Genomic DNA, 26,248 nt, shown 5'->3' on the forward strand with positions numbered 1-26,248 from the left:
TAAATTAAAGGAAGCAGTCAGTCAATCGTATTTGAGTGCTCACTGTGTGCAGAGCACTGAACTAAGCTCTTGGGAGAGTACAATATAACAATAAACAGGCACATTCTCTGTGCACAATGAACTTACAGGCTAGAGGATCAGGATCAGATGCTTCAGAACTACAATAATCATCCAATGGCCAGGATTCAGTCCAAAGCAACTGTCATCCTGCATCCTCCTCCCTGGAGTTTAAAGGAGCTATAACAGCCCTGGAGCTTGCATCTTGTGTCAAGAAAATTGAGCCAGACCAAAGGAGCCCAACAAAGGTGAATGAGCTCAGGAGCTGTAGTCCTGTCCCTCCGCCTGAGCCTCTAAGCAACTCCTTCACACTTCCCTTCCAAATTTGTAACCAAAAAAAAAATATTGAGGTTTCTTTGTTCCTCTCTCTCATCTTGTTTGTGAGCTCCTTGAGGACATGAAAGGCCTAAAATAAAGCCTATGCCCCCTCAGTAGCTGTGAGAGAATTTCAATGTTTCAGCCCCAGTTAATTGGCTTTGCTGGAGCTGTTCCCTGTTTTTAAATGATATGCCATTTTGGCCACTGCCCTGTTGTTTAAGGGATGGATGTATTTTAGATGCACAGACTGAAAATATTTAGCCAAGTCACTGGTCCTGGTCTACTGATTCTGATTTGTTTATTTTTGTGGTATTTGTTAAGTGCTTACTATATGCCAGGTATTGTTCTTGCCCCACATAGGGCTTACAGTCTTAATCCCCAATTTACAGTTGAGGGAACAGAGGCACAGAGAAGTGAAGTGACTTACCCAAGGTCACACAGCAGACAGGTGGCCGATCTGGGTTTAGAATCCACGTCCCTCTGACTCCCAGGCCTTTGCTAAAGCAGCATGGCTCAGTGGAAAGAGCAAAGGCTGGGGAGTCAGGTCATGGGTTCAAATCCTAGCTCCACTGCTTGTCAGCTGTATGACTTTGGGAAAGTCACTTAAATTCTCTGTCCTGTTACCTCATCTGTAAAATGGGCATTAAGACTGTGAGCCCCATGTGGGATGACCTGATCACCTTGTATCCTCCCCAGGGCTTAGAACAGTGCTTTGCACATAGTACGCACTTAACAAATGCCATCATTATTATTATCCATTAGGCCATGCTGCTTCTCTCTCCCAAGTGCTTAGTTCAGTGCTCTGCACAAAGTATTTGCTGAGTAAATACCATTGATCCTGGTCTCCTAAAATGGCTGGAAAGAGTGCTAATGCTTTGGCACAATGAGAGATCTCACAAGGAGGTGGATTCATGTCATTCTGATTTCTGACTGCTTTTTAAAGATATTTGTTAAGTGCTTACTATGTGAAAAGCACTGTACTAAGCGCTGGGGAAGATACAAATTAATCAGGATGGATGCAGTTTCTGTTTTACAGAGGGCTTACAGTGTAAGCTGGAGGGAGAACAGGTATTGAATCCCTATTTTACAGATGAGGAAACTGAGGCACAGAGAAATTAAGTGACTTGCCCAAGGTCACACAGGAAGCCAGTGGCAGAGCTGAGCTTAGAACCTGGGTCCTCTGACTCGCAGACCCATGCACTTTCCAGTAAGCCATGCTGCTTCAGTACTACCACACTTCATTCTTTTACCCTTCCCATGGAAGGGACAAAGGGGACTTGGAAAGAGATAATAATGTTGGTATTTGTTGGTATTTGTTAAGCGCTTACTATGTGCAGAGCACTGTTCTAAGCGCTGGGGTAGATACAGGATAATCAGGTTGTCCCCCGTGAGGCTCACCGTCTTAATTTCCATTTTACATATGAGGGAACTGAGGCACAGAGAAGTGAAGTGACTTGCCCACAGTCACACAGCTGACAAGTGGCAAAGCCGGGATTCGAACCCATGACCGTTGACTTCCAATCCCGGGCTCTTTCCACTGAGCCATGCTGCTTCCTTAATTCCTATCCTGCTCGATTCTTGGGTCCAGCCAAAATGCTCACTTTGACCCCCACCAGGTTCCGGGACCTCCTCTTTGCTATTGGATCAGTGGGAGCTCCTCAGCCTGGGGGGTAGCCTGGTTAAGGAAGATACAGTGCAGAAAGGACTTGCTTTTCCAAAAGAATTCCTGATACCCACTACCTGTACAAGGAGTTATGTTAGAAGCACGCATTACTCTCTCTTGACAGCAATGGTACTTGAACCTATGACCCCAAGCCATAAGCCTCACAACATTCTGCTCTGAAATTACAGTCTCTCAGAATAAAGTCAAGCAAAACGATCCAAAAGTCAATATAGGGATCCTACATGAAACAAAGGGCATTAGCTAAATAACCCACAGCCCTAGTCTTCAGTGTTCAATCACCCGGAAATATTTTTATGTTGAACAGGCATTGAGAAAATGGCCAATACAGAAAATATTAAGCAAACAAGAAGTGAAAATTCAAGAAATTAGTTGTGTAGCATTCCACAAACCAATGAAGTAAACCACACTCTAAAGGGGAGGTAAGAAATGGCTCACTCACTATCATATTCCTGTAACAGCTCCACTGCAGTTAAGAGAACAGCTCGGTGTTCAGGGTCCCTAATGTTCAACTCATCCAAGTCTTCCTCCTCCAGGAGCTTGAAGGTATCCAGGTCTTCATAGCCATTAAACAGGAAAGTGGGCATGTGCTCCTGTCAGAGAAACATGGGGAGTGCCAAACTATATTAACAAAAATTGGTTTTCTACACACACCATTTGAACAAACAATATGGTCACTATTAGGCAGGGGCTGCTGGCTCCCACAGAGTAGAGGCTAGCAATGAATGGGTGGAGTGAGGAGACTAAGCTTGTTGTGGGCAGGGAATACGTCTTATTGTTGCTATTGTTATATTGTACTCTCCCAAGAACTTAGTACAGTGCTCTGAACACAGTAAGCACTCAATAAATACAATTGAATGAATTAATGAGATGAAGTCGGAGAATCCCAAAAGAAATGTTCCAGCTCAGGACTGATCTCCCCTCTTGGGTTGACAGGACATGCATACACATGTCCAAATAGGCAGCAAAAGCTGAAAGGACTGGCTACATCTTGTCCACAAATTGACTACGTCCAATGAACTTCAGTAACCCAAGTGACTCTTCCTGAAGTCACCTGGCTCTTCCTCCCCTTTCTCATAACAGACCACATGGACTCCAAAATAACTGACTTTTAAATTGATGCGGTCAAGCAGGTCCTCTACGGATTTGGGCTGTGGGGGTCTTCCTTTCTGCCGCCTCCTATGGGGACGCTTGGGCTTCTCCTCCTCTTCGTTCAGCACATCCACGTAGATAAATTTGAAAGTACCGACTTTGTTGTTCAACAGACCCATCCAGGTTCCCATCGGAGGCTTGCTGATAATGTCAATGATGTCGCCTTTCTGCAGACCAGAGAGCAAAACCTCCAGGTTAGAAACCCTTCCTTTCAAAATCCATGCAAGCGTCCAAGAACCGTGAAATGATCTGACAAAGGATTCTGTGATAATACCTACTCCTAAAGGACACTGTTCCAGACCCAACTGATGAGTACATGTCTGAGTCTTGAAATTGTCACACAGGCCATGTCAAGCCAACAGGCTGGTGCGGATAAATGTATGTGCAGAAATGTATGTACCTGTTGGGCACTGGGGGATTGAAGCTTGTTGCCCTTCAAGGCATATTGTCAGTCTCATTCTGGGACTACGAAGATCAAGCCATTGTCTTTCGTCTCTTTTTTCCCAGGGCACTGTGTGCAGAACACTGTAAGTGCTTGGGCGAGTACAATACAACAGAGTTGGCAGACACGTTCCATGCCCACAGATACAATGTTCTGCACACAGTAAACCCTCTAGCAGTGCAGCGTAGTGGAAAGAGCAAGGGTCTGGCAATCAGAGGACCTGGGTTCTAATCCTGACTCCACCACTTGCCTGTTGTGTGACCATGGGCAAATCACTTCACTTCTCTGGGCCTCGGTTTCCTCCACTATAAAATGGGGATTCAATACCTGTTCTCCCTCCTATTACTATGAGCCCCATGTGGAACAGAGATGTCCGACTTAACTCATATCTACCCCAGCACTTAGAACACTGCTTGACATCTAGTGAGTGCTTCATAAATACCATAAAAAATAAATACCATTGACTTAGAAATGGTTAACATAACTTCCATGTTATAGGGTAAGTCACCTAGGATGGAGGAAGTTAGCTGATGAAGTGAATACAGACTCATTAAGTTTCATTTTTTTTTCTTGCTGTAAGTAAGCAGTGTGGCCCAATGGAAAGAGTCGAGCCTGGGAGTAAGAGGACCTAGGTTCTAATCCTCACTCCGCCACTTGCCTGCTGGATGATCTTGGGTAAATCACTTAACTTCCATGGGCCTCAGTTTCCTCATCTTTAAAGTGGAGTTTCAATACCTGTTCTCCCTCCTTCTTAGACTGTAGATCTCATGTGGGAGAGGGACTGTGTCCAACATGATTAACTAGTATTTACCCCAGCACTTGGTATGATGCTTGGCACGTAGTGAGTGCTTAACAAATACCACCATTATTATTTTTGGGGGGATAAGACTTTCCTGTGACTCAGTCCAAACACAGCATCCTAAAGAAGAGACCAGCTTTTTAAACATTTGGTAATACAAAACCAACAAAAGACTCAATGCAAACCCCAAAAAGCTTGTTTTATGACCCCTGGAATTGGGAAAGAGTACCTTAAGTTTCAGAGAGTCTGTATCGTAGGGGCTGGGTGTAAAATCAGTGTGCACCCTGGCTCGCCCACAAAATGGCCCACGATAGGGAGGTTCTTCCTCATCTCCATCTTCAGATTTCACGCTCTCCCTGTTACTGGTTGAAGAATCTGTTGTGCTCACCGTCTGACCACCTGGTGAGCAAATAAACAGGAAGGAAGAGTGGATTAAACATCCATCTAATTATTCTCAGCCAGAGAGCAGTTGATCAGAGACGACATGAAAAATAAATATAACGTTACTCTTAGCTAATTACACACTTTCTCATCAGTTATATCCTACTTTCCAATTCATAGATTGTTACATGTTTATTCTGTTCAACTTTCCAACCTCCTCCTAAGTGCTGAGTGCTCTGGTATTCTATCCCCCATTAGAAGTTGAGGGCAAGGACTTTGCTTTGTCTCTTACTCAGTCCTCTCCCAGGTGTTTAAGCAACACAGAAGACAGATCTGGGACATACTCTTCTGTCTTGAGCTCTTGGTACAGTGAAAAGAAAGCTGGGGTCTAGGCCCCATTCTACCTGTACCTGGCTAATGACGCAAAGACCACACATGCATTTCACACTGCATGCCTGCCCACCAACTTATTGGTGGCTGTCCATATCCCCGTGGGAACATGACTGGCAGGGATAAGAGAGTATGAGTGGTGCTATCCAGGTCACTGCCACTATAATCCATTCCTCTGCACAGGCTATTTAGTCCCAAAACCCCAGAACTGAGGCTCAGCCACCTTTCCTGATGGGAAGCTCCACCTAATGGTCACAGCAGTGGAAATGCTGGAATTCTGGAGGCCAGCCTTAAGTCACGGGGCAGGGTTGAATGCTTTTTTTCTTCCTTGTTGAACTACCACCTTGTGACTCATTAAGCACATAATAGTATTGTAAACATGGGGATGGTCTTATTTTAAATTCCAAATTTATTTTTTTAAGGTTAAACTGCTCTGTTTTTGAGAGACAGTTATGTCTTCCTCCCAAACTTTATTTTGGGAAGAGCAGTCTTGGTCGGTAGTGGAAAAACAAACTCAAAAGAAACCTCCCCTTCCCAGAACCAAACCGGCTTCCAACATCTTTAATGCCAGCCCACCAAATTCACCCCAGCCTTCCCCAAGCAGTCTGCAGTGGCTGTGCATCTGATGAGCAGCAGTTCCTGGGCGAGGGGGTGCAGTTTTTAATTCTTATTAAAATTGTCTGCTGTTACCTGATCTCCTTGAAGTTCATTCCAATTACTGCCAACTCCTTGCAACCCCACAGGAGGAAATCTCGCTGACCTTTCTCACTGGGTATTTTACTGATGGCTCTAATTGAACCACTGAGAATCCTCATAGGCTCAGGAAAGCTCTAGAGAGACACCAGAGGCTCCACGGAGGTCAACTCTTATTCTTTTTTTCCAACTCCTCTTCAGAAAGAACGAAGGAGGCAAGCTTGCCTGGGGTTGGTAAAGGAACACTTGAAGCAGGGCTGGCCTCTTGGTTCTTAATGGCAGTTCTGGAACAAAACTTAAAATCCCCAATGCTGCTAAGCAGTTAATGACTTAGCTGTGGGCATATCTGATTTGCATCATGGTCCTTTTAGGGCCTGATGTTTATTGTGGAAACTCCAAAATCCCAGACCTCAGGAAAACATGTAGAAGCCCGAGAAAAGCAAGTAGATTAGAAACTGAACTCACTCATCGAACTCTGCCCACTCAGAGAACTCCTCAGACTCTCCACTGAACCACCTGCTTTCAGCTTGGGCTTGTCCAGGGAATCCGTATCAGGCTGAGCAGGTTGAGGGGAACCGGGCATTCCATGAGGGCCGCAGTCCTGAAATGGATCAAAGCAAACATGGTTCTCAAGGGTGGAAGGATTTAGTCCTTCCTGGAACCTCAGCCTGTCGGCTGAGGTCTTAGGATGTGTCTCTAGGCTGCTTAGAGTCAATGTCTAACATCACCCTCTTCCCCACTTGTACCCTTGAATTAACTGTTTCCTGCAGTCAGTGAACTATGCTGAGTATCGCTACCGGCATATTTGGTCTGTTCCATCAGACGCTCCTTAAAAATCTAGGCCACAAGAAGCAGCATGGGCCTGGAAGTCTGAGGACCTGGGTTCTAATTCTGGCTCCACCAACTGTCTGGTGTGTGACCTTGGCAAGTCACTTTAACATTTCTGCACCTCCATGTTGCAAAATGAGAATTCAATCTCTCTTCTCCCTCCTACTTAGACTATCTTGCATCTACCTCAGTGCATGATACATATTAAGTACTTAGCAAATACCACAATTATTTCAAATCAGATATTCAGTAGACTATGTAGAAAATATTTTTAAGAATCGTTCTGGATGGGTGTAAATTTTTAGATAACATTTATGCTTTCTATCTACTAATATAGTATCAAGAAATATTTTTATGCCTTAAAGAGGAATACATTTTTAATTGCAACAAAGGAAATTTAACTTGAGAAAATACCTCCCCACTAATTATCTTGGGTTGGCTTAGGAACTCTACCATAAAAATGGTTAAAAATGAATCCCAGAAATAACCCAAAGCTTTGGATTTACATTATTTTGCATTCTCTTCAATGAACTGTGTGCTTATTCAATGCTGTCTTCACCCCAACATTACAGCCAGTCAGTCTGCCAGCGTCTCAGCTGTATTAGAATTCTGACAGCCAGTTGGACCTTCTGAAGTAGAGAGCAATCCATTTCCCTGTGGGTAGCTATTAGCAGTCAGCTCAGCCACTGCTGCCCCTGGGCTGGCCGGCAGTGGCACTTTTAAGAAGTGACAGTGAAACACAGATATTCAAAAACATTTGGCATAGTCTCTGAGACCTACCTTAAAATCATTAAAATAAAACCTATGCTTTACGACATGCTACCTCTAGGTGTTTTGGATCGAAGAATGTAAGGGCATGTTTGTCCAATAACATATGCCTATTTGGACCCCTCGGCTGCTTTTGACAATGTGGACCAACCCCTTCTCCACTTACTGTGTGCAGACCAAAGAGAGTGAGTTGGGGCAATGGGGAAGGGAAGGGGAGCTGAGGAAAAGGGGGGCTTAGTCTGGGAAGGCCTCTTGGAGGAGGTGAACTTTCAGTAGAGCTTTGAGGGAGGGAGTGTGATTGCTTGGAGGATTTGAGGAGGGAGGGCAATCCAGGCCAGAGGTAGGGCGTGGGCCAGAGGTCGACGGTGGGAGAGGTGAGAACAAGGCACAGTGAGAAGGTTCATTCATTTATTCAATTGTATTTATTGAGTGCTTACTGTGCACAGAACACTGTACTGAGAGAAGGTCAGTGTGTGGGCTGAGAGATGTAGAAGGAGAGAAGGGAGGTGAGGTAAGAAGGGACAAGGTGACGGAGAGCTTTGAAGCCAATAGTGAGGAGTTTCTGCTTGATATGGAGGTTGATAGGCAACCACTGGAGATTTTCCCATCCTCTAATGGTAGGTGTCCCTCAAGTTTCAGTTCTTGGTCCCCTTCTATTCTCCATCTACACTCACTCCCTTGGAGAACTCATTTGCTCCCACAGCTTCAACTATCATCTCTATGTGGATGAGACCCAAATCTGTATCTCCTCCTCTGTTCTCTCTTCCTCCCTCCAGGCTCGCATCTCCTCCTGCCTTTGGGACATCTCCACTTGGATGTCCTCCCACCACCTCAAACTCAACATGATCAAGACAGAGCTCCTTATCTTCCCTCCCAAACTCCGTCCTCTCTCAAACTTTTCCCTCATTGTGGACAGCACAACCATCCTTCCCGTCTCACAAGCCCACAACCTTGGTGTCATCCTTGACTCCGCTCTCCCATTCACTCCACATATCCAATCCTTCACCAAACCCTGCCAGTCTCACCTTCACAACATCATCAAGATCCACCCTGTTCTCTCCATCCAAACCACTACCACGTTAGTACAATCACTCATCCTTTCCCGACTGGATTACTGCATCAGCCTCCTTTGTGACCTCCCAACCTCTTGCCTCTCTCCACTTCAGTCCATAATTTACTTTGCTGCCCGGATTATCTTTCTACAGAAATGTTCAGGGCATGCCACCTCCCTCCTCAAAAATCTCCAGTGGTTGCCTAGCAACCTCCATCTCAAACAAAAACTCCTCACTATTGGCTTCAAAGCTCTCCATCACCTTGTCCCGTCTTACCTCCCTTCGCTCCTTCTATATCTCAGCCTGCACATTCTGCTTCTCTGGCACATTCTCACTATGCCTCGATCTTGCCTGTCTCGCCACCGACCCCTGGCCCACGTCCTACCTCTGTCTGGAATGCCCTCTCTCCTCAAACCCACTAAACAATCACTCTTCCTTCCTTCAAAGACCTACTGAAGGTGCACCTCCTCCAAGAGGCCTTCCCAGACTAAGCCCCTTATGCCTCAGCTTCCCCTCCCTTCCGCCTCACCTTGACTCATTCTCTTTGCTCTTCCCGCCTCCTCCCTGCCCCAGAGCACTTATGTATATATGTATATACCTATAATTCTACTTATTTATATTAATGCCTGTTTACCTGCTTTGATATAGGTCTCTCCCCCTCTAGACTGTAAACCCATTGTGGGCAGGGATTATCTCTCTCTATTGCTGAACTGTACTTTCCAAGTGCTTAGTGCAGTGCTCTGCACATAGTAAGTGCTTGGGCTTGGGAGTCAAAAGGACCTGGGTTCTAATTTCGGTATGACCACTTGTCTACTGTGTGACCTTGGGCAAGTAAGTCACTTACCATCTTTTTGCCTTAGTTACTTCCTTTGTAAAATGGAGATTAAGACTGTCAGCCCCATATGGGACATGGACTGTGTCCAAACTGATTAGCTTGTTGTATCTATTCCAGAACTTGGCAGTACTATGTGTTTGGTAAATAGTAAGTGCTTAACATATACCATAAAAAAAGTTAGAGACAAATAAAAACAAACATGGCATTCTCTACTGAGAGCTCACCTCCTCCAGGAGGCCTTCCCAGATTTAGACATCCTTTTCCCTCTGCTCCTCCTCCCCTCCCTTTCCCCCCTCCCACCCTTTGCTCTTCCCTCTTCCCCTCCCCTTAGTACTGTGGCAATTTGTATATATTATTTATTACCCTATTTATTTTGTTAATTAGGTGTATATCTCCACGATTCTACTTATCTTGATGATGTTGTTTTGTTTTGTTCTGTTTTGCTTTGCTGTCTTTCTCCCCCATTTAGACTGTGCGCCCGTTATTGGGCAGGGATTGTCTCTATCTGTTGCCGAATTGTACATTCCAAGCACTTAGTACAGTGCTCTGCACATAGGAAGCACTCAATAAATACTATTGAATGAATGAATGAATTGGCAGGTCAACTACATCCTCATGTATAATGCCTTCGGAAACACTGCTATTTACTATCTACTCTTTTCCATAAAAAAGAACCATGAATAACAGCCACAATATAACTTCCCAATTACTTTCTTTGGCAATAAAAAACAAACAACAAACAACAAACATATTCAACATATATACCCGGATCCCTAGCATTCTTGCATCAAGTAAGAGCACAATATATACCACTGAGTATATGGGTAAATTTCCCAAGATTGAGTTTAACTGGCCTCAGTCCCAACTGCCGCCTGAAGACGTCCCTGCCTACAATAAAAGGCTAAAGACATTCTCAGGGTTGTTAATGAAACTAAGGAAAGATTTCAAAATTATGCAACAATGATATGATAAGGTGGACTTAAATCAGTGACTCTAGACATTTGGTTTATAAATGGTTCATTTGCGAATGTTCCAATTAATCAGGAAAAGCCAATTGCTAATGAGGTGATTTCCAGTTGGGATGGTTCTCTCTTACAATGGCTTAGCACAAGTTTAAGCTCACGTAATATCAGGCACGGATTTCCTCATTTTTGAGAATTGGAAAATTACACAATCACAATCCCCACCTACTCTAACAGGGTTATATTTAAAAAAGATAGACAAGAATGGAGTGGACATTATGGAATCAGAACAAATTTTCCCTGCAGCTCGAAAAGATTAAACATTAAATTAAAAATAAATTGATGCTGCAATTGATTTATATAGTAGTTTTCCTCGTAATTACAATAGCTTGAACCTTGGCGAAATTACAAGGTCCACCAGGGGGCGACGTCAGGAAGAGGAAAAAAGTTTGCTTTTCTAGCTCTTTTGCTTCATGGTTTAACAACGATTACTTACATATTTCAACTAGAAAGATGGAACAAAACAACTATGCATGAGATACTTTTGACAGTCCACTGAAACAAATTACAAGTCTGGCAGAGGGAGATTTCTTTAAAAAAGCAATGGTCAGAATTGTCTAAAATTCAACTTTACAGAGGTATTAACTCAACAATTAATTTCTCTATCCTCTGCAATTAAGAGAGAGACTGATCAAAGCTCCTGGTCTCAGAATGAAAGGACCACCAAAATAAAATCAATTCTGAGCTTCATTAGTGGCTCTGAGCTGCGACAAGATGAGTCAATACACTCCGGTGAAACCCTCCACATCAAACTAAAACTCCTCACCACTGGTTTCAAAACACTCAATCACCCTGCCTCCTCCAACCTCACCTCACTTCACTGCTGCCCAGCCCGCACACTTTGCTCCTCTAATGCTAACCTTCACACCGTACCTCAATCTCGTCTTTCTTGCCGCCGACCCCTGCCCATGTACTGCCTCTGGCCTGGAACTCATTCATTCAATCATATTTACTGAGCGCTTACTGTGTGTAGACTACTGTACTAAGCGATTGGCGAGGTACAATACAGTAATAAACTGACACATTCCCTGCCCACAAGAGGCTTACAGTCCAGAGGGGGAGCCAGACATTAACATAAACAAATTAATTACAGATATATACATAAGTGCTGTGAGACTGGGAGGGAGACACCCTCTCTCCTCAAATCCAACAGACAATTACTCTCCCCAACTTCAAAGCCTTAGTGAAGGCACGCTTCCTCCAAGAGGCCTTCCCTAGCTAAGCCCTCCTTTCCTCTTCTCCCACTCCCTTCTGTGTCACCTTGACTTGATGCCTTGATAATAATGTTGGTATTTGTTAGGCGCTTACTATGTGCAGAGCACTGTTCTAAGTGCTGGGGGAGATACAGAGTAATCAGATTGTCCCATGTGAGGCTCACAGTTAATCCCCATTTTACAGATGAGGTAACTGAGGCACCGAGCAGCGTGGCTCAGTGGAAAGAGCCCGGGCTTGGGAGTCAGAGGTCACGGGTTTGAATCCCTGCTCTGGCACTTGGCAGCTGTGTGACTGTGGGCAAGTCACTTAACTTCTCTGGGCCTCAGTTATCTCATCTGTAAAATGGGGATTAAGACTGTGAGCCTCATGTGGGACAACCTGATGACCTTGTATCTACCCCAGCGCTTAGAACAGTGCTCTGCAGATAGTATGCGCTTAACAAATACCAACATTATTATTAAGTGACTTGCCCACAGCTGACAAGTGGAAGAGCCGGGATTCGAACCCATGACCTCTGACTCCCAAGCCAGCGCTCTTTCCACAGAGCCATGCTGCTCCATCCCTGCTCCCAGCCCCACAGCATTTATGTACATGTCTACAATTTGTTTATATTAATGTCTGTTTCCCCCTCTAGACTGTAAGTTCATTGTAGACAGGGAATGTGTCTGTTTATTGTTGTAGGGTACTCTCTCAAGCACTTAGTACAGTGCTCTGCACACAGTAAGCACTCAATAAATACGCCTGAATGAACCTTTCAACTGGATATTGCACTGGTAGATTTTGATGCATCTACTGCAACGTATCAACGTGCTGTCCCAAAACAGGATACTCACTACCCTGAAATCTTTTCAATTTAGTTTTAGTAACACTTCTTTTTTAGGAATACATTTATGAGAAATGCATATTTGGCTTACATATAGCCAGAGAAAACGTCTATGAAATGCTTTGACTACTGAATCAGCCTCCTTACTGGCCTCCCTGCATCCTGTTTCTCCCTACTCCAGCCCACACAGCACTCTGTTGCTCAGATTATTTTTCTAAAAAAAAATTTAATCCACATTTCCACCCTCATCAAGAATTTCCAGTAGTTGCCCATCCACCTCTATATCAATTGGAAAGTCTTATCATTAATGATAATAATAATAATAATAATTGTGGTATTTGTTAAGTGCTTACTGTGTGCCAGGCACTGTACTAAGTGCTGGGGTAGATACAAGAAGAATGGCGTGGCTCAGAGGAAAGAGTCCGGGCTTAGGAATCAGAGGTCATGGGTTCTAATCCCGGCTCCACCACCTGTCAGCTATGTGGCTTTTGGCAAGCCACTTAACTTCTCGGTGCCTCAGTTACCTCATCTGTAAAATGGGGATTAAAAGTGTGTGAACCCCACATGGGACAACCTGATTACCCTGTATCTACCCCAGCACTTGGAACAGTGCTTGGCACATAGTAAGCACTTAACAAATACCAACATTATTATTATTATTATTATTATTACAAGCTAATCAGATTGGAAACAGTCCCTGTCCCTCATGAGGCTCACAGCCTTAATCCCCATTTTACAGATGAGGTAACTGAGGCAAAGAGAATTGAAGTGACTTGCCCAAATTCACACAGCAGACAAGTGGCAGAGTTGAGACTAAAACCCAGATCCTTCTGACTCTCAGGCCCATATTCTATCCACTAGAACATGCTGCAAAGCACTCAAATCACCTTGCCCCCTACCTTCCCTTGATGATTTCCTACAGTAACTCAGCATTCTCTCAATGCTCCTCTAATGTTAACCTACTTGCCCTACCTCATTCTCATCTACTGGTGGCCAACCCCTTGCCCACATCCTGCATCTGGCCAGAAAATCCCTCCCTCTTCATATCTTACAGACGATCACTCTCCCTAACTTCAAAGACTTATTAAAATCACATCTCTTCCAAGAAGCCTTCCCTAAGCCCTTATTTTCCCTACTCCCTCTCCATTCTGAGTCATTTTTGCACTTGGATTTGTACCTTTTATTCACCCCACTCTCACTCCCTCAACCCCTATGTACACATCTGTACTTTCTTTTAATGTATGTCTCCTCCTCTAGATTGTAAATTTCTTGTGGGCAGGGAACACATATAGCAGCACCAGTTCTGATTCTATTTTAAGTGATGATAGTCATGTGTGAACTAACCCACATTTCCCTTACATACCTGCTCAGGGACAGAGTTGCTGTATTTTTTAGACATTCGTTTCCTCATGGTCTCTTTAACTGATTTCACCTTTTTTCCAAGAGAAATCCGGGAGGCAGTGGGTGATTTGATCACTTCCTTGTACACAAAATCTCCCCCTTTGTCCTGCAAAACATGAAACAACTTATGTTTTTTAAAAAATTCACAAAAATTTAATTCAGCAGTAGGTATTATGACCCACTCCAGTCCAGTAGAGTAGATCAGAATGAATCTCCAATTGGAACCTTCTTCTAAGCCCCCTTCTGTCCTTATCCCCTTTTAATACCTCAGTAGACAGAAGACTTTGGGTGAGCTATGGAAGAATGGAAGTCTCCTATAGTGCCCTGGTCAATTTGGGTAGTCCCGATTGCCCCCTTCCTTTCGGACTCTCAATCTCTCCAATACCATCTGGATATACCATCTAACATCCCTGATTTTTTCCCCCTTTTAACTCTACCTACCCTTCTAGTGACTCCTGTCATCTATGGATTTAGACAAACCTCATTTTAGCCTGTGATCACCCTCTGTTTGCTTTGAACTTACCACCTCACAGGTTACCACATCCCATGACTGCGAGATTCAATAAAAGACAAATCAAGAGTTCACCCTGCTCACTCCTATTGTGATTTCGTTAATGTCAGTCAAGTCCCCTCACAGTAGCCTTCATCTTTCCTAAGGGATGAATACTGATCTTTTCAGCCTATCTGTATAAATAATTATTCCTCACCTCCAGGTCAATCATGCTTCCTCAAGTCTAGATGGCATGGCCCTTTCCTCTCCCTCCTATGCAGGAGGGAGTGGAAACTGCTATTCCTTGGCCAGAATAGGCAAGTCTCTGCTTTGTATCTAACCCAAACTCTATTATCTGTAAGGTATGGAATTATTAAAAAGTAGGCTTGGACTTGGTTTAGGAGAAAAATCGCTCAATCAATCGTACTTACTGAGAGCTTACTGTGTGCAGAGTGCTGTACTAAATGCTTGGAAGAGTACAATATCACAACATAAAGACACATTCCCTGCCAAAACAGATGATATTTGATTTTATTTTACATGGATGTGAGTTGGCAGGCTAATGAGAGATAGTGGGACTGGCGGCTGCCTTCATTCTTTCCTTGTGCTCAAATTCTGGTCAGTTTGGGATGGATCTCCAAAAGCCCTCTTGTCCTGCCCACCCCTCTCACCAGACTGGCTCTCCTGGAACTGTTCCAGGTGGGTCAAGGAACTGGCAGTTAGCAACTCCTAGAGGCCACTGGATTGTGGGCGAAGTTACAGCAGATCAGGCTGGCTGCTCCAGCCACCTTGATCAGTCTATCGAACACTGCAAGGCTGCAAGGTGACTTATAGGGAGTGAGTGAGTGAGTGAGTTGTGTGTGTGTGTGTGTGTGTGTGTGTGTGTTTTGGGAAGGGATAAAGAACTTACTGGACCTGCCCTCCTTGGGCTGGCCTGGAAACACTCACACCTTTCGGGTAGATCAGGGCCCCAGTGAATGGCTGTTCATCTGACCAAATTCTAGTCTCTGTCAGTCTCTTCTGCATGCTTTTGAGAAGTTTGATAAAGAAAATTTTGTATAAAGTAATCTAAGGAAACAAATCATTTCTGTTTTTCAGACCAGAAAAGATGGGACAGAGAGTTTGGTCTTTGGTTTCGTCTTTCAGGAAAGACTGTGGGGGCAAACCAAAAAAGAGAAAGGTTAATCTTGGAAAAATTAATATTTGGTGTGGGGCACTCAAATGCGCAATGGGCCAACCGAGATAAGAGGTGCACTCACCAAAGTGCTTAGGCCTCCTATAAATAAAATCTGAAATGTTGTCAATAACTGATATCACTTGAAGATGAATCACTTATTTACTCTCCCTTGTACTCACCATTGGGTCAGAATTATTATTCCCAATGTGCAGAGAACGATTTGTCAAGTCAAATCCTCCAAAACTGCAGGTTCTCTGTGGAAAGGATAGGGTAGGGTGCAATAATCCAATTAAACATAAATCAACAAGGCCTGTATTAACCCAAATGATGAATTCATTTCTGAGTATTTGCACAACATCACTGAATCACAAATGTGTGTAAGACATGAAGGAAGGCAGAGGAATGATGAGAAACTTAAGGCTTAAGAAGCACCATCACTATGATTCATGGCTGAAGAGACTTGATTCAACTTGCCCTTTTACAGACCCTTTGAGCTTATCTGGATCTCGAGTTTTCCAAAAGGGGTTAAAAACAGCTAAAAGAAGGAAACCCTACATTTATTGAAGACAGAGGGATTTTCAAGCTCTCTGTGAAACTAATTTTAATGTCTCGCCCCAAGGTCTGGCCCTCATTGGTCAAATCTAAGCCAGGACAACCCTTAGGAAGAGTGCCATCAAATCCAGAGGGCTAAGGATAAGAGTTGTGGACTAACTCTTGAAAGGTCCTGACCCTGGATGCTCTTACTGTTTTTTTTTAATCATCTCAGGAGGGAAGAGTAGAGCTCTACAAAGTATGAATCAGTTCAACATTTCTTTTCTGCCCCAGCCAGAAACACGGCTGTAATATCTGTTTCCCACTTGACAACGATTTTCTCCCCATCGTCCACTGGGCAGAGGGACCACTGACCCAAGCCAGAGCCACATTTCCCAAGAATTGAAGAAAGTGCTTTGTTCTGGAGATTATGAAACACCAATAGTGTGGTTCATAGGGGGACTGGCCCCTTTGAACTCTGTAGGAAAGCACTACGGCCTCATTATAAAGTCAGAAAGCAGGCTTTCCCCCAAAGCCTGCAGCTGTTTGGCATTTTATTAACTCAGTGGTGTTTTGGGAAGTGTGTGTTGTTTGGATTCCATAAGTCTGAAAAGCTGGCCTCTGGTAACATGGGAAATAAAAGGAACCAACTAGTTGCTGGATCCAGGTACAAATGGGGCTCTTTGGGGCCCACGGGGAAGAGCTGAACAGAATGACAATTTAGAATCTATTCCCAAAAAAGCTGAGGTGTACTTTCCAGCCAGTAACGATTGTTGCCTGAAAAAGGAGGAGCTAATTATTGGCAAAAACAAGATCCACCAATCAATCAATCAATCTCTACAATGGGTTGATTGGTCCCGTTGAGGCCGATCTCATTAATTTTCAACTAGGCAATAATGAGAATATAACTTTGATATTTTCAACTTTCCCATATTCTCTTCTGTGACTGGGCATTACACAAACACAGTATGGCTTGCAGATGCTTCATTTGCTTAATGCCCTGCTAATATCCCATTTTCCAATCCCCTATAGCAGTGGTTGGAGCTCATTATGGACAAGGATTGTGCCTTTTTTTGTGTACTGTACTCTCCCAAGCACTTAGTACAGTGTTTTGTACACAGTAAGCACTCAACAGTTACAACTGAATGAATGAATGGAGACATCAGCACCCAGCATGATATTTTTCATGCACCTGAGTTTCCAAAGATCTTAAAATCACATTTAGGTTTCCTATATGCCAGATAAGCATGTGAATGATTAAATCCCCCTTTTTCTTTTGTCCTGCTCCGTTATCCAGAAATGTGCTCATGCTCGGTCAGGCACAGGAAGTGCTTTGGAAGTTCACTTAGTCCTCTTGTAGTCTAACTTTGTCAGGAATGACTTGGGACTGCTGGCCAGAGAGTGTCCTTATTCTATGAACCAGGTGGAGCTCACTCCTCCCTCTAATAATAATGATAATAATTCTGGTATTTGTTAAGTGCTTACTATGTGCCAGACATTGTACTAAGGCCTGGGGTGGGTACAAGCAAATTGGGCTGGACACACTCTCTGCCCCGCGTTGGGGCTCACAGTCTCAATCCCCATTTTACAGATGAGGAAACTGAGGCACAGAGAAGTAAAGTGACTTGTCCAAGGTCATAACCAACAAGTGGTTATGGCTCCCAGGCCCGTGCTCCATCGACTACACCATATTGCTTCTCTGCTCCTCTGGGTAGCATTGAACCATCAAAGTCAGCAAAAATGAGTTCAATTTTCAAATAAGGAAAAAACAAGAATTCTGTACAGATTTTAGAGGAATTCTGGTCATTTCTGATACTCACTGAGCTAAAAGGCCTGTGGGATGAAAAGGGCCATTCAATGTAATGGTCATGCAGTTGAAAACACGTTTTATTTTAACTAAAAGAAACCCCAATGGACATGAGTTTCGCATGCCCAGGCCACTGAAACAAAATTTAAATGACCACATAAAATGGTAAGAAGACAACGTAGGTGATCATTTCTACCAGATGCAGAGGACTTGCGATTTCCTTGAGATTGCAGCTAAGCACAAACCACATTTTTAGAAGATAAGAGTTTTCTAGGTTGTAGGTTATAAGAAGTTGTTCAGCTTTTGGCAAGGAAAAAAAAGAATTGGGTGCAAAGTGAGTGGAAAGGAAAGATTTTAAAGTAACCAGCGGTGGAAGTAAACTTGGATGGACCCTTAAAAAAAGAGAAAACTCATTAAAGTTCTTTCTCTAAAGTGGATATAAATCTTCCATTAACACTGTTTTTGAGGAGAAAAACCTCAGTATGAAATCAAGTTGAATTTTAGATTTCTAGTAAAACAATTCCTTATTTCTAATTCACTTCACTTCTAAGAGGGTTTTTTTATGGTATTTGTTAAGCACTTACTATGTACCAGGCACTTTACAAAGTGCTGGGGTAGATACAATAATAATAATAATGTTGGTATTTGTTAAGTGCTTATTATGTGCAGAGCACTGTTCTAAGTGCTGGGGTAGATACAGGGTAATAAAGTTGTCCCACGTGAGGCTCACAATCTTACTCCCCATTTTACAGATGAGGTAACTGAGGCCACAGAGAAGCTAAGTGACTTGCCCCCAGTCACACAGCTGACAAGTGGCGGAGCTGGGATTCAAACCCATGACCTCTGACTCCCAGGCCTGTGCTCTTTCCACCGAGCCACGCTGCTTCTCTTCTCTTCTCCGATAAAAGCTAATCAGGTTGTACACATCCATGTCCTAAATGCGGCACTCAGTCATAAACCCCATTTTACAGATGAGGAAACTGAGGCACAGAGTAGTAAAGTGATTTGTCCAAGGTCACGCAGTATATAAGTGGCAAAACTTTGGTCTAGAACTTTGGTCTTTCTGACTTCCAGGTCCACGCTCTACTGAATAGGCCACACTGCTTCTCAGTTGGCTATAAGAACCTGTGGTCTAGTGACTGTGTGTTGAGATGTGAGGCAACTTCTAGTGAATGAGACCATCTTCAAGGAATACCCTGCTTTTGAAAACTGCCTTTCCGGGAGGTGCACTTTGATGTTAGTAAGAAATAATCACTCTATATTGGTTAATTGCTGCAACTTAGAAATGCTGGGTTTGTAGGGACAGTCTTGCTGGACAGATGTCATTCACCACAGTTAGTGTCATCATAAACTGGTCATCATAAAACTATATGCCTCAATTTGAGGCACTTGCATTAATGACATTAAATGATTTTGTTCCAGAGATTCAGATAACTAGGGTTAAGAAATAAATGACATAGACAGAAGTTGGGGAAGGGCTGATTAAGCTCAGGAATGCATCAAGGTACTCACAGCAAATCAAGCTGTATATGAGTGTACAGTCAAGGACTATTTATTAGTGAATATAGGGTCCAAGTGTCCAGGCTTCTGGTTTACCCAAACAGTGACAGATCCTCACAGTGACAGGGCTTCAAAGGAAGTGGGGAGGAGTAAGGGAGGATAGAATTAGATAGGTGGGGCAGAGGGGGAGAGTGGGACAAAGAGACGGAGAGGAAAAAAAAGTAAGATGGAAAGAAACTGGAAGAAGAAAGGAGGAAAGAGGGAGAAGGAGAATGAGACTGGGGAAGAGAAGGGGGTGGGGAGGGACTCACCAATCTGGCATTGCTATCCTCTGCCCACTGCTGAATATGGGTAGGGAGGGATCAATACCACACCAACTCGTTCTATGGCTGAAATGGCCTTTTGGGGAACTTCCAATGTCAACTGAAATTCTGCACACATGCTGGTCCCAAACCTCCCATGATCACCCTGGGGAGGACCAGTAAGCCGCAGAGATGGCAGCACCAAATGCTTCCTCCGCCCATCTTCCACTCACTCCTCTTCCTCCTCTCTGTCACGTCGCCTACTTCCAGGGCAGCTAGCAAGTCTCCACTTGCTAACCTGGGCTCAAGCCAGATCATAATCGGACTTGGCAAAAGGCATCGGTGGTGGGATGCCACAACATGAAGTTGCGGAGTACAACAAGTAGGTGTCATACAAGGAATGGGAAGCAATCACTTGTACTCATTGAGCACCTAATGTGGGAGGAGGACTGTCCTTATGGAGTACTCAACCTTAAAAGAGCTGTTTGCTTATCACATTTTAAGTTGAGAAGGAACCGGAGAGTATCCAGATGGGAGACTGTGAGCCCACTGTGGACAAGGATTATCTCTGTGGCTGAACTGTACTTCCCAAACGCTTAGTAAACTCTCAATAAATACCATTGAATGAACTGAATGAATAATTTAAATGATAGTATCTAGATGTCCAAGGAAAGGTTGGAGTTAATTAGGTTGGCAAAGAAGAAGCTAACGGGCTTAAAGAATGATTGATTACAAGGAGTCGCCTGACCAGTTACTCTCCACTTTCACAGAAGGCAGAAGGAGAAATGGAATGAAACACGCAGCAAGAGACAATCTGTTCAACATAAGGGAGAACATCTTGCCAGTAAGGGTGATTAAACATTGGAACAGGCTACAAAGAGATGTTGGGAAAATCCTGTTCCTTTAAAAATAGGATTTACAACCATCTCTCTTGAATGTTAAATGTTTATGTGCCCAAGGCAGGGGGCTAAGGCAGATGACCTTGAGGTCTCTTTACAGATCTACACCACTGTGTTCATACATGATGAAAGGCCCACACTGGCAGGGTCAGGGCAGACCGCTGCCTTTTGGATGATGGATTATTCTCAGGATAATAGAAAGGGACTTGATTAAAGAAATTACAAAGGTCATAAAGTTTAAAATAACCCAAACCGGTTAAAGGAATCTTGAAAATTAGATAAAGTAAATCTTAAATTTACTTAGACTTCTGAGCCCCACATGGGACAGGGTCTCTATCTGACCTGATTTAACTTGAATGTACCCCAGCACTTACAGTGACAGATAGTAAGCACTTAAATTCCACTATATATTATTATCATTATTAATAATAGCAAATCTTCCCAAAATGGAGGATTTTGACATTATACATTAATTTCCAATTAAATACCCTCTCTTCTTCAACAGATTTCTAACAGGTCAGAATCTGTGGTAATGGTTTTTTGTTTTTTTTTCAATTTGTAATATCCCTCTTATTCCAGTTTAATCCAGACACTTCTTGTGTGTCTTTAGAAGTGGAGAACAACTGTTCAGTCTCCCTGGTAACTACCCATCATGTACATTTTGGAATGAAAAGTAGAATCCAAAATCATTAGATATACTTGACAACCTAATGGGCTTTTTTTTTTTGCCCCCTCTAACTGGGATTTTTTTGCCCCCTCTAACGGGGATCTAAGTGGGATTTTTCTCCTCACCATAAAGGAACTTTGCTCACCAGAACTCTCTTTAAAAACCTACCAAACTGGTATGTGAAACTGCAGAAAGCTTCTATCAGGCTGGTTTCCACTGATTCAATATTTGATGAGAGGCTCTCTTCTAGCCCCTCTCCTCCCGCCGACCCAAAAAAAGCCACCAAGATGCCCTTTTATAACTAGTCCATCACAAAGTAGCTTTCGATATACCCTGGCAGGACAAATAACCATCAAAAGAATGATGTTAATTCTTCCAATTGTAATGGAGCTCCCACGTGGTTTAATTTTCATTTAAAAACACTAGGTTCTTTGGTAAGAAAAAAACCAAGAAGAAAATGATAATTAAAGTCAGATGACTGATTTGGGGTATAGCCGAGGGGGTAGGGAAGAAGAAGGAAGAAAAAGTGTTAGCTTGGGTGAGAGAAGGTAAAACGAGATGGTGGAATGGCAGAAGGAAGTTGATCATGCTTAGCCACATCCCCATGGAAACCGCAAGGCTACCTTCACAACTGAGTTTTTGACTCACAGACTTCTGGTGGATTCTCAAAAGAACCCGTTTAGTACAGCGGTCCACTGTGGCGGCCCATTTTCTCTTGGCCGCCTCCTCCTCCTCCAGCAAGCACCGCCTCAGGTCCTGCTTGTCAGCCTTACTCAGGGTCCTGTCAGTTACAGGACGCACCAGCTGGGTCAGGTTGAGGTGACTGTACAGACTTCTCTCCACCACATAGGTGATATTGAACTCACTGACAGAGTTGCGACCTCTCAGCCTTCTGTTGGGGAAGCCACAGCTGCCTCCTCCTTTGGCTTTCTGCCGGAGCAGCTGGAGGTCACAAGTTGTGGCTGATATTCCTTTCCTGGAAGGGCGCTGGCAGAGGAAAGCTCTGGAACAGGAATAATTAGTATCCATTTTCTTCAACCGGATTTGCTTCCTGACACTCTGAATCTCCTCTAGGGACACCAGAAGGTGGTGCTTGTGTCTGTTGCTGTCATAAAAGCAAACGCTCTCGGTACTTACCCCATGGCTCAGAGAGCCAAGGCCCTTCCTCATCTCCCCATCAGTGAGGGAGCGGCAGACTTTCTGAGCCTTCTCCTCCTCTGGGTAGGAGAAAAACGTCCCCATCTTCTTGGGAGGCTTAATCAGGCCCCGGCTGTCTCCTTTACTGAAGGTCTTGACCAGCTTGCGGCTGGTACTCCAGGTGTCTAGGCTGCTGGACGAAGGAGAGGGGGTCAGGGGGTCCGAATCCTCCTCTGGTGGCTGTTCAGGGGAGCCATCACAACTGAATGGCTTCTTGTGAACTCCAGAGTAAAGTGCTGACCTGTCGTCCAGGATTGGACAGCTGTCAAGAGGCTGTTCTTCCACACCTAAACAGGGACAAAAATCAACATGAGCACTTACTGAATTTATTGACTGTGCTAGACCAGGGTCACACTGAGAAGCGACAAGGCTCAGGAAAAAAAAAACACAGGCCTGGGAGTCAGGAGACCTGGGTTCTAATCTTAGCCCTGCCATTTGTCTGCTCTGTGATCTTCAAGTCACTTCAACTCTCTGTGCTACAGTTTCCTCATCTGTAAAAATGGGGATTGACTGCCTCTTCTCCCTCCCTCTTAGACTGGGAGGCCCATAGAGGACAGGAACTGTAGCTGATCTGTTTACTCCAGTACTTTGCACGGTGCTTGGCAATTAGTAGGTGCTTACCACAGTAATTATAAGGGAATGGCACCGCTAGTGTGCATGCCAGGAAGGGCTATGCCAAGTGTTTGTGCTTCATACATGGCCTCAGGTCAACTGCTCAGCCTCTGCCACGCCAGAGGACCTGTCTGCCTCCTCTCTCTATCCACCTCAGGAGGGAGAGGCCATTGGCTGGTAGTAATCAGGCCAAGCTACTGTTTCAGCTTCTGGCTGTGGTCAGTGGAAAGAGCACGGGCTTTGGAGTCAGGGCTCATGAGTTCGAATCCCAGCTCTGCCACTTGTCGGCTGTGTGACTGTGGGCAAGTCACTTAACTTCTCTGTGCCTCAGTTCCCTCATCTGTAAAATGGGGATTAAGACTGTGAGCCCCACGTGGGACAACCTGATTCCCCTATGTCTACCCCAGCGCTTAGAACAGTGCTCAGCACATAGTAAGCGCTTAACAAATACCAACATTATTATTATTATTTCAGGCCCAAATTTGACCTGGCACATTACTGACATCAAATTGTGTATACCTTCTATTTAGATCTTGGGCCACACACAGCTAATCGGTTTAATATTCCCCCAAACACATCCTGATTATACGTTGAAAAACAAAACAGAACAAAACAAAAAAACAAAGCAACCCAAACTTTTGGGAAACACATTAAGGATCTGGAACAAACTCTAATCAAAGTGTTTTGGAATTGCTCCCTAATTAGCCCATTATAATATAGAGGTCTCTCAAGCTTACTCTTATTTCTAATCTCTGTCTATGGCTTTTCAGAGATGGCTGCAATCTATAAGCTTCCATTCCTCCCTAGTTGTGAAATTATCCTCAGATGCCTGGACTTCCTATGGTGATCCCTGATCTCTTCTAATCCCTTACCCAAGGGCAGGCTTCTTGTATTCCCGCTTATTAAAATGCCATGAAAATATACAAAGATAGCTGTTTGCAAGGTATTTTAATATTATTTAACAAGTAACTTTATTTCCCACTTTTATTAAGCTCAGCCCTAATATGCTTGGGAGTCAGAATCATTCCTCCTTTGTGAAATGCCCTTCCTTCAGGTCCATACCCATCCTGGTATGCCCTCATAAAGTTGTTAATAATGCTATTTAAGTAACACATATAATAATTGTGGTATGTGTTATGCTGTTATTAATGTGCCATACACTGTGCTTGAACCAGGGAAGATACAAGATCATCAGATAGGACTTAGACCCTGTCCCATATGGGGCTCTCAGTCAATGGGGTAAGGAGAATGGGTGTTTAATCTCCAATTCAGAGATGAGGAAGCTCAGGCACAGAGAAGTTAAATGGCTTGCCCAAACTCACACAGCAGGCAACAGTTTGAACAACCTCCATAACTGAGAGATTGGCATGGAGGCTCCGATAAGGGTAATATCTACCTCACAACTCAATGAATATACAAGGTCCAATTGGCAAACCAAAAACAACTCGGGGAATCCTACATTCACAGCCAAACATTCCCATCCATATCAATGTTGCTATACAAGCAGTGAGACAAAAGAGTATTCTAGCTACTGGCATGTGAGCAGACACATTGAGTGTTTCACTGTTTCCACTTGCAACCCTGCCCTAAAGCAGTCCCTGGTGCCAGGTAGCTATGAAGCCCTTCAGGACCAATGGAAAGGAACTCATTTTATGAGAACAGTCGTAAGAAAAGAAGTAGGTCAAGCTGTGGGTGTACCAAGCCTGACTCTGCTTCTCTAATTATAAGAAGGAAACTTTTCTAGCACCACAGCTTTCCACCAGCTGAACTTTAGGGAGGAAAATCAGACAGGAGTATTTGGAACAAAAAGACAGCACTAAGTGTAACAGTTGAGGCATAGGCATTGCTTAGGAGGCTGATGTAGTTGATCAAATCCAGCAAGTCCTGTTCAGTTTTAAGATTTCAGGAGTTATGTCATTCATCTACACTTACTGATGAGCCCTGAAGATCTCTCACAGAATGGCCAAGGTGACCCAGAGGGTCCAAGACATCTACTGAGTTATAGTAATAACGATGATAGCATTTATTCATCTGTAAAATGGGAACTGAGAATGTGGACCTGACTGTATCCACCCTAGTATTTAGTACAGTGCTTGGAACATAGTAAGTGCTTAACAAATATCACAATTATTAATTTACAGATGAGGTAACAGGTACAGAGAGGTAAAGTGCCTTGCCCAAGATCACACAACAGACAAGTACTGGAGCCAGGATTAGAATCCATGATCTTCTGACTTCCAGACCTGTACTCTAACCACTATGCCATGCTGCACCCACTAAGGGCAGCGAACTGTTCTAAAGTTATCATGAGGGCCACAAGTATGAATCCAGAGGTAAGGGACCAGGAGGAGATGGATATACAGAAATGGAGAAAGTTTAGACTTCTCGAAGACCAAGAGGTTATTACAACCTGCATTACAGCCCTAGGCTGCACAAACTGCTTAAAGAATCCTTTAAGCCAACAAAATTAATTTTTAGTAAGTTGTAATTTTCCGGTTAAAAGGAATCTGTGGTATTTAAAAGCACCAGGCTGAATTCTGCAGCTTCTGGAAGTAATGGCCTCTGGGATGTTGCTTAAGTAGTTCCATGGATTTTAATCCCAATGCTGCTTTCTTGTACAGCTGACACTCAAAAACTACATTGGCCCTGCTACAGTGTAGCTCATATAACATTTATGGCTTTTATTAAGCGCTCAGCACAATGAGCCAAACACTGTGCTGAGCTCTGAGATAGCCGATATTCATAACAGACAGTCATATGGGCTCACCTTCTATAAAATAGGGACAACAGCATTTTATCCCCATTTTACAGAGAAGGAAACTAGGACACAGAGAGTTTAAGTGACTTGCTCAAGGTCATACAGCAGGCCAATGGCAGAGCTCGGACTAGTCACAGTTTAAAAGTGAGTCAGTGTTTATGGCAGAACAAGGAATTCATTTCCCTTGCTCCACTGGGCCAAGGGGGGGATTAGCCCACTTGAGGCTGTGCAACCCTATCCCCAGTCAGAGGTTGTGTAAAGGGAATTCCCAGCACCCCTGCCGAGTTGGGGAACTGAAAGCATTTTAGGATTCAAGAATAATCCTTGCTGTGCTAAGATTTGCACTTAGGTAAACTACTCAGAGTGGCAAGCGTCTCAGCATGTACAACTGCCTCTGAATTGAACGAACAAAACCCTAAAATACAGTGACCATAGCTCACTTTCCCCTCAA

The 26,248-nt window shown here is 43.8% G+C and overlaps 1 protein-coding gene across 7 annotated transcripts in view; it reads right to left on the reverse strand.

Moving 5' to 3' along the window:
* SASH1 (SAM and SH3 domain containing 1) overlaps positions 1 to 26,248 on the reverse strand; it is a 913,623-nt gene that overhangs the window by 17,372 nt on the left and 870,003 nt on the right. For 5 of the 7 annotated variants that reach the window (XM_029056633.2, XM_029056623.2, XM_029056641.2 and 2 more), the window contains 7 exons: positions 21,879 to 22,714; positions 15,704 to 15,778; positions 13,820 to 13,963; positions 6,379 to 6,514; positions 4,679 to 4,848; positions 3,166 to 3,375; positions 2,499 to 2,649 (listed from right to left, as the gene is read on the reverse strand). In XM_029056633.2, the coding sequence (XP_028912466.1) occupies positions 2,499 to 2,649; positions 3,166 to 3,375; positions 4,679 to 4,848; positions 6,379 to 6,514; positions 13,820 to 13,963; positions 15,704 to 15,778; positions 21,879 to 22,714 (1,722 nt within the window). The remainder of the gene's footprint in view (positions 1 to 2,498; positions 2,650 to 3,165; positions 3,376 to 4,678; positions 4,849 to 6,378; positions 6,515 to 13,819; positions 13,964 to 15,703; positions 15,779 to 21,878; positions 22,715 to 26,248) is intronic. The other 2 variants (XM_029056651.2, XM_029056663.2) reach the window with 1 other exon arrangement.

The sequence above is a fragment of the Ornithorhynchus anatinus genome, chromosome 2, assembly GCF_004115215.2.
Source record: "Ornithorhynchus anatinus isolate Pmale09 chromosome 2, mOrnAna1.pri.v4, whole genome shotgun sequence".
NCBI classification, from domain to species: domain Eukaryota; kingdom Metazoa; phylum Chordata; class Mammalia; order Monotremata; family Ornithorhynchidae; genus Ornithorhynchus; species Ornithorhynchus anatinus.